The 18,059-nt window shown below is 44.1% G+C and overlaps 1 protein-coding gene across 1 annotated transcript in view; it reads left to right on the top strand.

The window, feature by feature from the left end:
* The first annotated feature begins 12 nt into the window (after positions 1-12).
* The window catches only part of cog3 (component of oligomeric golgi complex 3), a 34,951-nt gene continuing 16,904 nt past the window's right edge, over positions 13-18,059 (top strand). The window contains exons 1-15 of the mRNA XM_081367994.1: positions 13-235; positions 918-1,064; positions 3,393-3,454; positions 3,856-4,021; positions 8,762-8,836; positions 8,911-9,003; positions 9,104-9,229; positions 9,309-9,389; positions 9,661-9,704; positions 9,833-9,959; positions 11,631-11,722; positions 12,126-12,265; positions 13,150-13,310; positions 13,400-13,499; positions 13,610-13,716. Of these exons, the coding sequence (XP_081224120.1) occupies positions 65-235; positions 918-1,064; positions 3,393-3,454; positions 3,856-4,021; positions 8,762-8,836; positions 8,911-9,003; positions 9,104-9,229; positions 9,309-9,389; positions 9,661-9,704; positions 9,833-9,959; positions 11,631-11,722; positions 12,126-12,265; positions 13,150-13,310; positions 13,400-13,499; positions 13,610-13,716 (1,692 nt within the window). The 5' untranslated portion in view covers positions 13-64. The remainder of the gene's footprint in view (positions 236-917; positions 1,065-3,392; positions 3,455-3,855; positions 4,022-8,761; positions 8,837-8,910; positions 9,004-9,103; positions 9,230-9,308; positions 9,390-9,660; positions 9,705-9,832; positions 9,960-11,630; positions 11,723-12,125; positions 12,266-13,149; positions 13,311-13,399; positions 13,500-13,609; positions 13,717-18,059) is intronic.

Below are 18,059 nucleotides of genomic sequence, written 5' to 3'. Positions count from 1 at the left end.
GCATTGACTCCGCCCCACACGGAAGTAGCGTCCGTGTAGGTGACGTCGATTGTTGTTGTCCATTATGGCGTCTTCCACAGAACAGAGTCTCCTAGAACTCACTGATAAAGAAACCCGAGAGAAACTCTCACACTGGGACCGTCGCGCGGATCCAATGGCGCCGTTAACGGACAAACAGACCGACTCGGTTCTGGAGATCCGCGCAGCCGCAGAAGAGACGCTTCTTCCCGCTGAGGTGTCTGCTAACATCACACACACACAGCATTCTCTACACACACACTTCTGCTCTGTAGTGCAGGTGTAGCCTGTCTGCTAACATCACACACACAACATTCTCTATACACACACACACTTCAGCTCTGTGGTGCACTCGGATCAGCTCGAGCCCGGGTTAGATGGGTTAGTGTGTCACGATCTGTTGTGGAAGCTTGCCACGTATAACATCATTCAGTATGCAAATGAGTCTGTTTAGCTAAACCACACTTGCATTTAACTTTGATAACTATTGAAATCGCCTAAGTTTAGTCTAAGCAAGGGTTAACAAGCCAGCAGAACCCCTATGGCCTAAATAAGGGGGTGCTAGTTGAGCTGTAGGTGTAAAGTAGAATATCTGTTGAGAGAATCAAATAAAGTGTGATCAGATATTGAGCAGTCAGTCTACTAATACTCTAATGACTGTACTAATGCAACAGAGTGTGTGTCCAGAAGAGAAGAGCGTCAGTCCAGCGGGAGTAAGTTCAGATGGTTCATTCCTGTTGGAAAAAGTTATTAATTTTAGTTCATTTATATAAATATATCCGCTCTGGAGAAAACCGTGATGTCATCGTCCAGTTCTCATATAATGGAGTCAGTGCAGGAGATCAATAATATTGTTGAATATTAAATGAAATGTTTAATGTTTGTGAATGTTTGGTCAGCTTCCGATCGAGGACATCTGCGGCCTGACGTCTCGCTCTCTGCGCTCGTGCTTCTCAGCCACTCTCCCCGAGTCCACCGAGGCGGCTCTTCTGCAGGGCTTCCAGATGCTGGAGCTGGAGAACCACACCATCCAGACGGCCCAGCAGGTGCACACACACACACACACACACACACACACACACACACACACACACACACACACACACACACACACACACACACACACACACCACTGACACACACACACACACACACACACACACACCACTGACACACACACACACACACACACACCACTGACACACACACACACACACACACACACCACTGACACACACACACACACACACACACACACACACACACACACACACACACACCACTGACACACACACACACACACACACACACACACACCACTGACACACACACACACACACACACACACACACCATCCAGACAGCCCAGCAGGTGCACACACACACACACACACACACACACACACACACCATCCAGACGGCCCAGCAGGTGCACACACACAAACACACACACACACACACACACACCATCCAGACGGCCCAGCAGGCCCAGCAGGTGCGCACACACACACACACACACACACACACACACACACACACACACACACACACCATCCAGACGGCCCAGCAGGTGCGCACACACACACACACACACACACACACACACACACACACACACACACACACACACACACCATCCAGACGGCCCAGCAGGTGCGCACACACACACACACACACACACACACACACACACACACACACACACACACACCATCCAGACGGCCCAGCAGGTGCGCACACACACACACACACACACCATCCAGACGGCCCAGCAGGTGCGCACACACACACACACACACACACACACACACACACACACACCATCCAGACGGCCCAGCAGGTGCGCACGTACACACACACACACACACACACACACACACACACACACACACACACACACACACCATCCAGACGGCCCAGCAGGTGCGCACACACACACACCACTGACACACACACACACACCACTGACACACACACACACACACACACACACACACACACACACCACTGACACACACACACACACACACACACACACACACACACCACTTTCTGATGTTATTTCATGCACAATGTGACCCTGGACCACAAAAACACTCACAAGGGTCGATTTTTAGAAATTGAGATTTATACATCATCTGAAAGCTGAATAAATAACCTATTATAATAATATAATAAGGACAATATTTGGTCGAGATACATCTATTTGTAAATCTGGAATCTGAGGGTGCAAAAAAATTGAAACATTGAGAAAATCTCTTTTAAAGTTGTTCATTTATGTTGGCGATTGTGCAGCATTCACTCACAGAAATAAAAATTGTATATATTTATGGTTGGAAATGTACAAAATATCTTCATGATCTTTACTTTAATATCCTAATGATTTTTGGCATAAAAGAAAAACCTATAATTGTGACCCGTACAGTGTATTGTTGTCTATTGCCACAGATAAACCCGTGCGACTCGAGACTGTGTTTGTGATCAGGGTCACACATAAAGTCCAGTTCCAGTTAAATTATTAGACATTAAGTGCAACATACAGTCGTGTTCAAAAGTGATATCCAGCCCAGTTAAATTGTCATCTTCACCCTTTATTCAAATATTATTATTATTTTGTAGTCATATTGTGTAGTTGTGATTGGAGTCGATTGTTTTGTGATGATAATGCAATGAAACATGTCAAATTGTGCGACATCAGTTTTGTCCAGACTGTCATACAAAGACATTATGAACACATCCAAAAACAAGAGAGAACCAACCAAATATTAATAACTGATTATGTTGTAGTCAGTGTTTGCATAGTAAAATAAATCCTGTAGCTGTACATACACACTTTTATTAGTGCTGTATAATCAGTGCTGAAGTTTGAATATTACTTTTGTCAGATTAAATATTTAGCCAAGTTTAGTGTTTGTTCTTCCCTCATATTTAACATTGGCCTACTTAAAAAAAAAAATCATATTTTCCTCATATTTTGATGGGTTAATCAAACTTGTAGAGTCACTTCTGGACACTGATGTACATAAAACTCACATAATGTGAATAATATTCATATTATAAACGGCAGAAATGGTCGGAGTATGTTGTTTATCTCAGTATTTTATACAGTAAATAAATAAAATAAAAGTAAATAAATAAATATAATTGAAAAAATAAATAAATACGATTAAAACAAGTAAAAAATAAATAAATAAATTATATTTAGTTACATAAATAATATAATAAAATGAATAATAATAAAATATTACACTCTTACTCTCGACGAATGAAAGCGTTCACAGACTCTGTAGTTTGTGTTTTTGTGTCTGTTGTTTCATTGCACAAATGACCAATGACATCATCATCACATGACTAATGACATCATCTGTGTGTCAGTTTTTCTCCTGGTTCTCGAAGCTGCAGGTTCAGATGGATCAGGATGAAGCCAGTAAGTACAGGTGTGTGTTCCTGTCCGATCTCTCCCAGTTCTCCGTGTGCACACGTCAGTTTTACATTATTAGGAGGAGTGGTTCAACTTAACATTGTCATTGTTATAGTTCACAGTTAGCCCTGACTTTACTGTCTTTTAACTATTTCTTAAATGATTGTGAGCATATATGAGCAGTTACACTAAAAGCTGATGTTGGATCAGTAGCTTAGTTGGGGACATTTAATATTCAACAATATTATTAATGACACCACTATATGAGAACTGAGCTGATTATTTATACCAAAAATAGGCAGAAATGAAACGTGTCCCACATTAAGTCCTTGAATTTGAGGGTATTGGACCTGGAAAGTCCTTGAATGTGAAGTTAAAGGTGACTTGACCTGAGTGCGATGGGCCTCGCCTCCACAGGAGGACCCGAGACGTGCTGAACGGGTATCAGGAGCAGTGCGACGCGATCCTGAGCGACGTGAACGCGGCGCTGGAGCACCTGGACTCTCTGCAGAAGCAGTATCTCTTCGTGTCCAACAAGACTGGAACGCTTCACGAGGCCTGTGAACAACTCCTGAAGGAGCAGGTCTGCACACACACACACACACACACACACACACACACACAAACTCCTGAAGGAGCAGGTCTGCACACACACACACACACACACACACACACACACACACACACACACACACAAACTCCTGAAGGAGCAGGTCTGCACACACACACACACACACACACACACACACACACACACACACACACACACACACACTCCTGAAGGAGCAGGTCTGCACACACACACACACACACACACACACACACACACACACACACTCCTGAAGGAGCAGGTCTGCACACACACACACACACACACACACACACACACACACACACACACACACACACACTCCTGAAGGAGCAGGTCTGCACACACACACACACACACACACACACACTCCTGAAGGAGCAGGTCTGCACACACACACACACACACACACACACACACACACACACACACACACACACACACACTCCTGAAGGAGCAGGTCTGCACACACACACACACACACACACACACACACACACACACACACACACACACACACACACTCCTGAAGGAGCAGGTCTGCAGACACACACACACACACACACACACACACACACTCCTGAAGGAGCAGGTCTGCACACACACACACACACACACACACACACACACACACACTCCTGAAGGAGCAGGTCTGCAGACACACACACACACACACACACACACACACACACACACACACTCCTGAAGGAGCAGGTCTGCAGACACACACACACACACACACACACACACACACACACACACACACTCCTGAAGGAGCAGGTCTGCAGACACACACACACACACACACACACACACACACACACTCCTGAAGGAGCAGGTCTGCACACACACACACACACACACACACACACACACACACTCCTGAAGGAGCAGGTCTGCACACACACACACACACACACACACTCCTGAAGGAGCAGGTCTGCAGACACACACACACACACACACACACACACACACACACACACACACACACACACTCCTGAAGGAGCAGGTCTGCAGACACACACACACACACACACACACACACACACACACACACACACACACACACACACACACTCCTGAAGGAGCAGGTCTGCACACACACACACACACACACACACACACACACACACACACACACACACTCCTGAAGGAGCAGGTCTGCACACACACACACACACACACACACACACACACACACACACACACACACACACTCCTGAAGGAGCAGGTCTGCAGACACACACACACACACACACACACACACACACACACACACACTCCTGAAGGAGCAGGTCTGCAGACACACACACACACACACACACACACTCCTGAAGGAGCAGGTCTGCAGACACACACACACACACTCCTGAAGGAGCAGGTCTGCACACACACACACACACACACACTCCTGAAGGAGCAGGTCTGCAGACACACACACACACACACACACTCCTGAAGGAGCAGGTCTGCACACACACACACACACACACACTCCTGAAGGAGCAGGTCTGCAGACACACACACACACACACACTCCTGAAGGAGCAGGTCTGCAGACACACACACACACACACACACACACACACACACACACACACTCCTGAAGGAGCAGGTCTGCAGACACACACACACACACACACACACACACACAAACTCCTGAAGGAGCAGGTCTGATCTCCTCAATCTCAAGCACACACACACACACACACACACACACACACACACACACACACACACACACTCCTGAAGGAGCAGGTCTGCACACACACACACACACACACACACACACACACACACACACACACACACTCCTGAAGGAGCAGGTCTGATCTCCTCAATCTCAAGCTCACACACACACACACACACACACACACACACACACACACACACTCCTGAAGGAGCAGGTCTGCACACACACACACACACACACACACTCCTGAAGGAGCAGGTCTGCACACACACACACACACACACACTCCTGAAGGAGCAGGTCTGCACACACACACACACACACACACACACACACACACTCCTGAAGGAGCAGGTCTGCACACACACACACACACACACACACACACACACACACACACACACTCCTGAAGGAGCAGGTCTGCACACACACACACACACACACACTCCTGAAGGAGCAGGTCTGCACACACACACACACACACTCCTGAAGGAGCAGGTCTGCACACACACACACACACACACACACACACACACTCCTGAAGGAGCAGGTCTGCACACACACACACACACACACACACACACTCCTGAAGGAGCAGGTCTGCACACACACACACACACACACACACACACACTCCTGAAGGAGCAGGTCTGCAGACACACACACACACACACACACTCCTGAAGGAGCAGGTCTGCAGACACACACACACACACACACTCCTGAAGGAGCAGGTCTGCACACACACACACACACACACACACTCCTGAAGGAGCAGGTCTGCACACACACACACACACACACACACACACACACTCCTGAAGGAGCAGGTCTGCACACACACACACACACACACACGCACACACACACACTCCTGAAGGAGCAGGTCTGCACACACACACACACACACACACACACACACACACACTCCTGAAGGAGCAGGTCTGCACACACACACACACACACACACACACACACTCCTGAAGGAGCAGGTCTGCACACACACACACACACACACACACACACACACTCCTGAAGGAGCAGGTCTGCACACACACACACACACACACACACTCCTGAAGGAGCAGGTCTGCACACAGACACACACACACACACACACACACACACACACACTCCTGAAGGAGCAGGTCTGCACACACACACACACACACACACACACACACACACTCCTGAAGGAGCAGGTCTGCACACACACACACACACACACACACACACACACACACACACACACACACACACTCCTGAAGGAGCAGGTCTGCAGACACACACACACACACACACACACACTCCTGAAGGAGCAGGTCTGCAGACACACACACACACACACACTCCTGAAGGAGCAGGTCTGCAGACACACACACACACACACACACTCCTGAAGGAGCAGGTCTGCAGACACACACACACACACACACACTCCTGAAGGAGCAGGTCTGCACACACACACACACACACACACTCCTGAAGGAGCAGGTCTGCAGACACACACACACACACACACTCCTGAAGGAGCAGGTCTGCAGACACACACACACACACACACACACACACACTCCTGAAGGAGCAGGTCTGCAGACACACACACACACACACACACACACACACACTCCTGAAGGAGCAGGTCTGCAGACACACACACACACACACACACACAAACTCCTGAAGGAGCAGGTCTGCACACACACACACACACACACACACACACACACACACTCCTGAAGGAGCAGGTCTACACACACACACACACACACACTCCTGAAGGAGCAGGTCTGCACACACACACACACACACACACACACACACACACACACACACACACACTCCTGAAGGAGCAGGTCTGCAGACACACACACACACACACACACACACACACACACACACACACACTCCTGAAGGAGCAGGTCTGCAGACACACACACACACACACACACACACACACACACAAACTCCTGAAGGAGCAGGTCTGCACACACACACACACACACACACACACACACACACACACACACACACACACACACACACACACACACACACACACACTCCTGAAGGAGCAGGTCTGCACACACACACACACACACACACACACACACACACACACACACACACTCCTGAAGGAGCAGGTCTGATCTCCTCAATCTCAAGCTCACACACACACACACACACACACTCCTGAAGGAACAGGTCTGCAGACACACACACACACACACCGTTCAGACGAGTCTCTTCTGCTCAACAAGCCTGTGTTTATCTGATCATAAATACAGTAAAACAGTGAAATATTATTATAATGTAAATCATCTGTTCTCTATGTGAATATACAGTAAAGTGTAATTTATTCCTGTGATCAAAGCTGAATGTTCAGCATCATTACTCATATTGCATATTCAGCATTATTATTTGATGATCAAGACACATTTATGATTAATATCAGTGTTGAAAACACGATCATTCAAAATAATTTTTTTATCAATTTATTAATAAGAATGAATTCTTTTATTCATTAAGGATGAATTAAATTGATCAAAAGTGACAGTAGAGACATTTATAATGTTACAGAATATTCTATTTCAAATAAACGCTGTTCTTTTGAACTTTCTATTCATCAAAGAATCCTGAAAAATATAAAGTATGACAGTTTCCACAGAAATATGAACTGTTTTCAACACTGATAATAATCATAAATGTTTCTTGATCATCAAATCCTCATATTAGAGTGATTTCTGAAGGATCATGTGACACTGAAGACTGGAGTAATGATGCTGAACATTCAACTTTGATCACAGGAATAAATTACACTTTACTGTATATTCACATAGAGAACAGATGATTTACATTATAATAATATTTCACTGTTTTACTGTATTTTTGATCATATAAACGCAGCTTTGGTGAGCAGAAGAGACTCTTTCAGAAACATTAACGGATGGTAATGATTTCCAGAGGTTGGAGCGAGTGTGTGTGATCATAGAGGCGTTCACACAGGGTTATTAAACTTCTCTCTCCGTCATCTACAGTCAGAGCTGGTGGATCTCGCCGAGAGCATCCAGGAGAAACTCTCATATTTTAATGAACTGGAAAACATAAACACGGTAATGCCTCGCTGCCGTCTCCAGAGTGTGTTCGTCATGTGTTTGTCATCTTTTAATCGACTCTCCTCCTGTAGAAACTCAACTCCACAACGTTATCGGTGAACAGCGAGGGATTCATCCCGATGCTCTCCAAATTAGATGAATGCATTGAATATGTTTCATCACATGTAAGCAAAGCATTCTGTGCAATATCCTCCTGATCCAATAGAATCTTTCAAGCATGAGTTTCGAACATGTGTATAATCTATTCCTCGTGCTTTCTTTCAGCCAAATTTCAAAGATTACCCAGTGTATCTCAGCAAATTCAAGCAGTGCCTGTCCAAAGCCATGTATCTGATCAAGAGCCACACTGTCAACACCATGCAGAACCTCACCAGTCAGCTGACCAAAAGAGTGCGTTTACTAGAGTGAAGCCCAGCTGGTCATTATATCTCAGCGCACTGTATAATCATCTGTGTTTGTTGATTGGCAGGACCCGCTGGGCGCTCCGAACGCAGACAACGCCTTCACGCTCTACTATGTGAAGTTCAGAGCAGCGGCTCCTAAAGTTCGAGTAAGTCTTGTGTCTAACCGTTCGCTTGACACCAGAGCTTACCCACCCTAACCCCCCACCAGATCTAACCTTAACCCTAATTCGGCACGTTTAACCCTGCATATGCAATAATAATCTTTTTTGGAAATGGAATAGTTTATTAAACCTTTTAATCCCCCCCAAAAAAAAATATAATTTTTGATGCATCAGCCTTTTATGACTCATATAGTGAGAAAATGGAGGAAACTTTTTGGTTTGACTGTATATATTATTTTTTGTGTGTTTGTTTCAGAGGCTCATCGAGCAAGTCGAACAGCGGTCTGAAATAATCCCAGAGTAAGTGATGGAGATGATGGAGTTTTTGGTTCACTGGTTCAACCTTCAGCAATGAGTAATGTAGGAAAGTTTGGATCATCGTTCTTCCACAGATGCTGTGTAATGATGAATACTCTCTTCTCTGTCAGGTATCAGCAGCTCTTGGATGAGATTCACCAGTGTTATCTGGACCAGAGAGAACTTCTGCTCAGTCCCAGTATAAATTCCACCATCACGGACCTCACCGGCCAGAACAACAAGGATCACTGCGCTCTGGTGAGCGAATCAGCTTCTGCCTCTCTTTAGGGAAACCGTACCAAAATCATCGTTAGTTATTGTTTCTCTTAGTGTTCTTCTTATTATTCCTCCTTCCGCTCTTGAGTTCATGGCAGCCCATAGAACCGCTTGCAGGAAAATGATGAAATTTGGCACAAAGATAGAGAACAGTCTGAATATTAACCACAGCAAATTTGGAGTCTCTAACTCATTCCCTCTAGCGCCACCAAGTGTCTGAAGTTGCACTTATGTTTCTGATAATCAGGATGATTCGATTGCACCATGACGTCATTCTACGCCATGAACACCTTCTTTTAACTCGTTCTTGACGGTTAGTCTAATTTGGACAAAAATTGGTTCAGATCGTGTTTGCAAAAAGTTACATTAAAGCTTTTTGATAGACCCAACCGTTTTTTTAATAACGCGTGAGTGGATTTGAGGATGCAAAGCTATATCTCGAAGAAGTAGATCACGTCAAAATTAGCTTTTTATTGCTATTTATTGACAAAGCTGCTTAGTCATACACTCTAGTTTCTAATTTTTTATTGGTTAATTTTTTTATCTAGTGTTTTGACCGGGACCTTAGTACTTAGCTTCGTTCCTTCATATAAAAATGTGTTTGGATTGACAATAAAAGACCCTTGAACCTTGAAATGGATGCAAGGCTGAATCTCCGCAACACTCTAGTGTATTGAAACAAATATTGGTACGTGTCGTCACAAGCATGACCTGAGGCTACTTGCAAAGTTTCAGCACAGCGCCACCTATTGGTCAGGAGATATAAAAAAAATTGGTATTGATATTACAGTGCATAATTCTGAGTGAAATGATAGCCAGTTTTTTCATGACGTCCAACTTAGGGCGTCGCCCATGTAGAAAATGCTGTATTTTTGGAACTCATTAGCATATTGTTATGAAACCCGTATGTGTGTTTGGGACCATGCCCTGAAGGTGCTCAAAAAGTTTAGAGACAGCGCCACCTTGAGATCAAATTATAATGAAATTTCTAAACATGCTAATGTTTTTGATTAATTTTGACAATCATAACAATTGTCATATTTGGTCAAAATTGCTGTCCAATATTTTGAATGTCTTTGAAAACATACTTTTTTGAATTCCTTCCAATGAACGTTGGTCCAATTTTCACCAAAATCGTCTCAGATCATATTCAGACTTTTTGATAGACCAAACCGTTTTCGAACACATCATCGAAACTGATGGCATGATGCAAAGCTGATTCTAAAACTCACATTAACACCAAACTTTGTGCGTGTCATTGTTTCTTCACACTGACCACACGACATCAGTTTGTTTTCAGCACCACCTATTGGTCAAAAGTCATAAGCATTTAATTAAATTACAATTGATTTGATCATTTTCACCTGTTTTGGCTAAAATAATGTCAAATGTGCCCAGCCATGCTTGCATTACTAATCATGCCTTTTTTGTGCTTGGCTGCATTTTGTATTTTGTTTTGTTTTTCGGGATTTGTGGAAGTTCAGAATGACCATTTTTGCAGTTTTGTTTTTGCTTTTGTGTTTTGTCTTGACTGAAAGTTACATGGGACATTGGGCCGCTGTATCTTGGCACATCAAAGACAGTGTAATTCCTAATGATATGAGCTCATTACTGATAATGTTCATCTGGTGATTGGAGTTGTTGTTGTTTCAGGTGCGCAGTGGCTGTGCGTTCATGGTCCACGTTTGTCAAGATGAACACCAGCTTTACAATGAGTTCTTCTCCAAACCCTCGTCCAAACTGGAGTGAGTACCAGACACTCGTCAGGTTCAAGGAATCATCCAAACATGAAAACTGTTGTATTGTTCTGACCCGGAATTATTGTCTGTACATGTCGCTATTGCTTCAATGCAACTGAACCAGCGCGCTGTTATTTGTTGTGTTTTGACGTGTGTGTTCAAGTAAGCAGATATGAGCAGATTCTGAGCAATACGCTGTATTTAATGTATCATGATGACTCACGAGTATTTGAGTACTTACACAGCAAAGTGAGTAGACATAATAAGTAACGCCATATTGGCTAGAGATTTGACAGCGTTACCCGCCACAGTTGATTATACCCGCGTTTGACGGGTGTTAATTTCAAACCCTGTTTATAATGCTATAGATTGTGTTTCATATAAATGCTGTTGTTGTGAACCCACTCAGTGAGCTCCTGGAGAAACTGTGCCTGTCCCTGTATGACGTGTTGAGGCCTCTGATCATACACGTGGTGCATCTGGAGACGCTGTCTGAGCTCTGTGGGATTCTGAAGAACGAGATGCTGGAGGATCACGTGCAAAACAACGGTACAGAAGCTTTGTCTGTTTAACATTCATCCTTCCCTCGGGTCATTTTGACCCGGTAATTGATTTGAAAATGTTTTAAAAATTGAGTGTTCATCAGGGGGTCCGAGACCCCAGGACTTTTGTCGCACTTGAACCACGAATACACAAAATAAAATTTAATGGATTCGAGGAGTTTTGTGGTTGAAATTTAAAAAGTAACAAATCCTTTCCTCGATTGATTCCCTTAGGAATGAATGGAATGCGAGGAATGCATAAAGGACACATAAAACCAATCCTAACCCTAATCCAAAACTAGAAATGCTCAAAATTCAAACTAAAAATGCTAAAACTTGACCAAAAATCTGAATGCATACTGAAGAGAAACTGACTTTAGGACCCAGAGGAACCGCTCGTTTGCTCCATATAGAGCTATAAGCCCATCTAGAGTCATGAAATATCATGTTATATTAGTTTATTTCCACAAGAGGTCAAATACACCCAATGTAAGACATTTTGAGCTGAATTAAAAGGGTTATGCATGAAATTTAGTTATTTTGAATTTAAGTTAAAGAATGTGAGGAATGTGCTTAAATTACTAAATTACTATTTATTTATTTTTTATTGATTAAATTAGTAATTTAAAGGTAAATAAAAAATGACAAAAAAAAAAAATCATCATTTTTTTAAAATAGTATCAAAATGAAATAAAATAAGCTCTCTGGACAAAAAAAAAATTAAGTATAATTTTAGGGCTTCGGGTCATTTTGACCCTGGAGGGAAGGATGAGAAGGATCCTGATACTCAACACACAATACCAGGGTTGGAAATTAACTATTAACCTCAAATGAATGTCAAATGAATTGGTTTGTTTGTAAACTGAGCTGTGATTGGTTGGTTTGTCTCAGTGGTCCAGCTGTCAGCGTTTGATGCGCTAGTGAAGCAGATGCTGGAGGACGTGCAGGAGCGATTGGTCTACAGAACACACATCTACATCCAGACCGACATCCTCGGGTACAATCCTGCTCCGGGAGACCTGGCGTATCCCGACAAACTGCAGATGATGGAGGTGAGTCGGAAGATCACTTGAAGAGCATCAGGGTTTTCATCATTCAGAAGGTTTGGTCAGTGAATTCTCATCTGTTGATTCTGTTGTAGAAAATCGCTCAGAGTCTGAAAGAGGAGCAGATGAAGCTGAGCTCGAGCTCGTTCTCTGACATTCAGCTGGAGGAGGATCACAGAAAGCTCATCGGCTCTGGTGTGTGTGAGAGAGTGTGTGAGAGAGTGTGAGAGAGTGTGTGTCAGGACACATCGTTTCTGGAATCATCAGATTATAATCTAATCACTAAACTGCTGTTGTTCCCTCAGAAGCTCGAGTGCAGAGCTCAGTTTCTCCTGCAGATCTTCATGGCATGTGGTATCCGACGGTTCGACGCACGCTAGTCTGCCTGTCCAAACTCTACCGCTGCATCGACGTGAGCAATTCATAATTACACATTAATTATATTTCTGTCTGTCTGTCTTTCTGTCTGTTGTTTTATATATCCGTTTGTCTGTTAATCTCAAGCAATTGAGATAATAATAATATGTAGGCTAAACACCAATGCGACTTTCTGATAAAATATGGTAAATTAGTGTGTTAAATGTAGCTTTATGCTGATAAATCACCAAACATAAATGTTTTTCATGTTTTACTCACTCTCATGTTGCTCTCTAAAGCTTTCTTTTTTGGTACAGTATAGTTATTAACAGTAGTAATAAGAGCAGTTTGGGTATCTTCAGAAACAAATACTTAAAGGGATAGTTCACTCTAAAATGAAAATTAGCCCATGATTTACTCACCCTGAAGTCATCCTAGGTGTATATGACACTCTTCTGTTAGACAAATACAATCGGAGTTATATTAGAAAATGTCCTGGCTCTTTCAAGCTTTATAATGGCAGTGAATGGCTGTTTCTGTTTTGAAGTCCATAAAAGTGCATCTATCCATCATAAAAGTGCATCTCTGGCATATAGAATGTCATATACACCTAGGATGACTTGAGGGTGAGTAAATCATGGGCTAATTTTCATTTTTGGGTGAGCTATCCCTTTAATAATATGGGGTCAGTAATAACATGTTTGTCCTCTAGAGGGCAGTGTTTCAGGGTCAGTAATAACGTGTTTGTCCTGTAGAGGGCAGTGTTTCAGGGTCAGTAATAACGTTTTTGTCCTGTAGAGGGCAGTGTTTCAGGGTCAGTAATAACATGTTTGTCCTGTAGAGGGCAGTGTTTCAGGGTCAGTAATAACATGTTTGTCCTCTAGAGGGCAGTGTTTCAGGGTCAGTAATAACGTGTTTGTCCTGTAGAGGGCAGTGTTTCAGGGTCAGTAATAACATGTTTGTCCTGTAGAGGGCAGTGTTTCAGGGTCAGTAATAACGTGTTTGTCCTGTAGAGGGCAGTGTTTCAGGGTCAGTAATAACGTTTTTGTCCTGTAGAGGGCAGTGTTTCAGGGTCAGTAATAACGTGTTTGTCCTCTAGAGGGCAGTGTTTCAGGGTCAGTAATAACATGTTTGTCCTCTAGGGGGCAGTGTTTCAGGGTCAGTAATAACATGTTTGTCCTCTAGAGGGCAGTGTTTCAGGGTCAGTAATAACGTGTTTGTCCTCTAGAGGGCAGTGTTTCAGGGTCAGTAATAACATGTTTGTCCTCTAGAGGGCAGTGTTTCAGGGTCAGTAATAACGTGTTTGTCCTCTAGAGGGCAGTGTTTCAGGGTCAGTAATAACATGTTTGTCCTCTAGGGGGCAGTGTTTCAGGGTCAGTAATAACATGTTTGTCCTCTAGAGGGCAGTGTTTCAGGGTCAGTAATAACGTGTTTGTCCTCTAGAGGGCAGTGTTTCAGGGTCAGTAATAACGTGTTTGTCCTCTAGAGGGCAGTGTTTCAGGGTCAGTAATAACGTGTTTGTCCTGTAGAGGGCAGTGTTTCAGGGTCAGTAATAACATGTTTGTCCTCTAGAGGGCAGTGTTTCAGGGTCAGTAATAACGTGTTTGTCCTGTAGAGGGCAGTGTTTCAGGGTCAGTAATAACATGTTTGTCCTGTAGAGGGCAGTGTTTCAGGGTCAGTAATAACGTGTTTGTCCTGTAGAGGGCAGTGTTTCAGGGTCAGTAATAACGTTTTTGTCCTGTAGAGGGCAGTGTTTCAGGGTCAGTAATAACGTGTTTGTCCTCTAGAGGGCAGTGTTTCAGGGTCAGTAATAACATGTTTGTCCTCTAGGGGGCAGTGTTTCAGGGTCAGTAATAACATGTTTGTCCTCTAGAGGGCAGTGTTTCAGGGTCAGTAATAACGTGTTTGTCCTCTAGAGGGCAGTGTTTCAGGGTCAGTAATAACATGTTTGTCCTCTAGAGGGCAGTGTTTCAGGGTCAGTAATAACGTGTTTGTCCTCTAGAGGGCAGTGTTTCAGGGTCAGTAATAACATGTTTGTCCTCTAGGGGGCAGTGTTTCAGGGTCAGTAATAACATGTTTGTCCTCTAGAGGGCAGTGTTTCAGGGTCAGTAATAACGTGTTTGTCCTCTAGAGGGCAGTGTTTCAGGGTCAGTAATAACGTGTTTGTCCTCTAGAGGGCAGTGTTTCAGGGTCAGTAATAACATGTTTGTCCTCTAGAGGGCAGTGTTTCAGGGTCAGTAATAACGTGTTTGTCCTGTAGAGGGCAGTGTTTCAGGGTCAGTAATAACGTGTTTGTCCTCTAGAGGGCAGTGTTTCAGGGTCAGTAATAACGTGTTTGTCCTCTAGAGGGCAGTGTTTCAGGGTCAGTAATAACGTGTTTGTCCTCTAGAGGGCAGTGTTTCAGGGTCAGTAATAACGTGTTTGTCCTCTAGAGGGCAGTGTTTCAGGGTCAGTAATAACGTGTTTGTCCTCTAGAGGGCAGTGTTTCAGGGTCAGTAATAACATGTTTGTCCTCTAGGGGGCAGTGTTTCAGGGTCAGTAATAACATGTTTGTCCTCTAGAGGGCAGTGTTTCAGGGTCAGTAATAACGTGTTTGTTCTGTAGAGGGCAGTGTTTCAGGGTCAGTAATAACGTGTTTGTCCTGTAGAGGGCAGTGTTTCAGGGTCAGTAATAACATGTTTGTCTTCTAGAGGGCAGTGTTTCAGGGTCAGTAATAACGTGTTTGTCCTGTAGAGGGCAGTGTTTCAGGGTCAGTAATAACGTGTTTGTCCTGTAGAGGGCAGTGTTTCAGGGTCAGTAATAACGTGTTTGTCCTGTAGAGGGCAGGGTTTCAGGGTCAGTAATAACATGTTTGTCCTCTAGGGGGCAGTGTTTCAGGGTCAGTAATAACGTGTTTGTCCTCTAGAGGGCAGTGTTTCAGGGTCAGTTATAACGTGTTTGTCCTGTAGAGGGCAGTGTTTCAGGGTCAGTAATAACGTTTTTGTCCTGTAGAGGGCAGTGTTTCAGGGTCAGTAATAACGTGTTTGTCCTGTAGAGGGCAGTGTTTCAGGGTCAGTAATAACATGTTTGTCCTCTAGAGGGCAGTGTTTCAGGGTCAGTAATAACGTGTTTGTCCTCTAGAGGGCAGTGTTTCAGGGTCAGTAATAACGTGTTTGTTCTGTAGAGGGCAGTGTTTCAGGGTCAGTAATAACGTGTTTGTCCTCTAGAGGGCAGTGTTTCAGGGTCAGTAATAACATGTTTGTCCTCTAGAGGGCAGTGTTTCATGGTCGGTAATAACATGTTTGTCCTCTAGAGGGCAGTGTTTCAGGGTCAGTAATAACATGTTTGTCCTCTAGAGGGCAGTGTTTCAGAGTCAGTAATAACATGTTTGTCCTGTAGAGGGCAGTGTTTCAGGGTCAGTAATAACATGTTTGTCCTCTAGAGGGCAGTGTTTCAGGGTCAGTAATAACATGTTTGTCCTCTAGAGGGCAGTGTTTCAGGGTCAGTAATAACGTGTTTGTCCTGTAGAGGGCAGTGTTTCAGGGTCAGTAATAACGTTTTTGTCCTGTAGAGGGCAGTGTTTCAGGGTCAGTAATAACGTGTTTGTCCTGTAGAGGGCAGTGTTTCAGGGTCAGTAATAACATGTTTGTCCTCTAGAGGGCAGTGTTTCAGGGTCAGTAATAACGTGTTTGTCCTGTAGAGGGCAGTGTTTCAGGGTCAGTAATAACATGTTTGTCCTCTAGAGGGCAGTGTTTCATGGTCGGTAATAACATGTTTGTCCTCTAGAGGGCAGTGTTTCAGGGTCAGTAATAACATGTTTGTCCTCTAGAGGGCAGTGTTTCAGGGTCAGTAATAACGTGTTTGTCCTGTAGAGGGCAGTGTTTCAGGGTCAGTAATAACGTGTTTGTCCTGTAGAGGGCAGTGTTTCAGGGTCAGTAATAACGTTTTTGTCCTGTAGAGGGCAGTGTTTCAGGGTCAGTAATAACATGTTTGTCCTCTAGAGGGCAGTGTTTCAGGGTCAGTAATAACGTGTTTGTCCTCTAGAGGGCAGTGTTTCAGGGTCAGTAATAACGTGTTTGTTCTGTAGAGGGCAGTGTTTCAGGGTCAGTAATAACGTGTTTGTCCTCTAGAGGGCAGTGTTTCAGGGTCAGTAATAACATGTTTGTCCTCTAGAGGGCAGTGTTTCATGGTCGGTAATAACATGTTTGTCCTCTAGAGGGCAGTGTTTCAGGGTCAGTAATAACATGTTTGTCCTCTAGAGGGCAGTGTTTCAGGGTCAGTAATAACATGTTTGTCCTCTAGAGGGCAGTGTTTCAGAGTCAGTAATAACATGTTTGTCCTGTAGAGGGCAGTGTTTCAGGGTCAGTAATAACATGTTTGTCCTCTAGAGGGCAGTGTTTCAGGGTCAGTAATAACATG

This window comes from Scardinius erythrophthalmus (assembly GCF_964197995.2).
Source record: "Scardinius erythrophthalmus genome assembly, chromosome: 6".
NCBI classification, from domain to species: domain Eukaryota; kingdom Metazoa; phylum Chordata; class Actinopteri; order Cypriniformes; family Leuciscidae; genus Scardinius; species Scardinius erythrophthalmus.
Note: the sequence above shows the minus strand (reverse complement) of the source record. Positions and strands in the feature narration are given on the sequence as shown.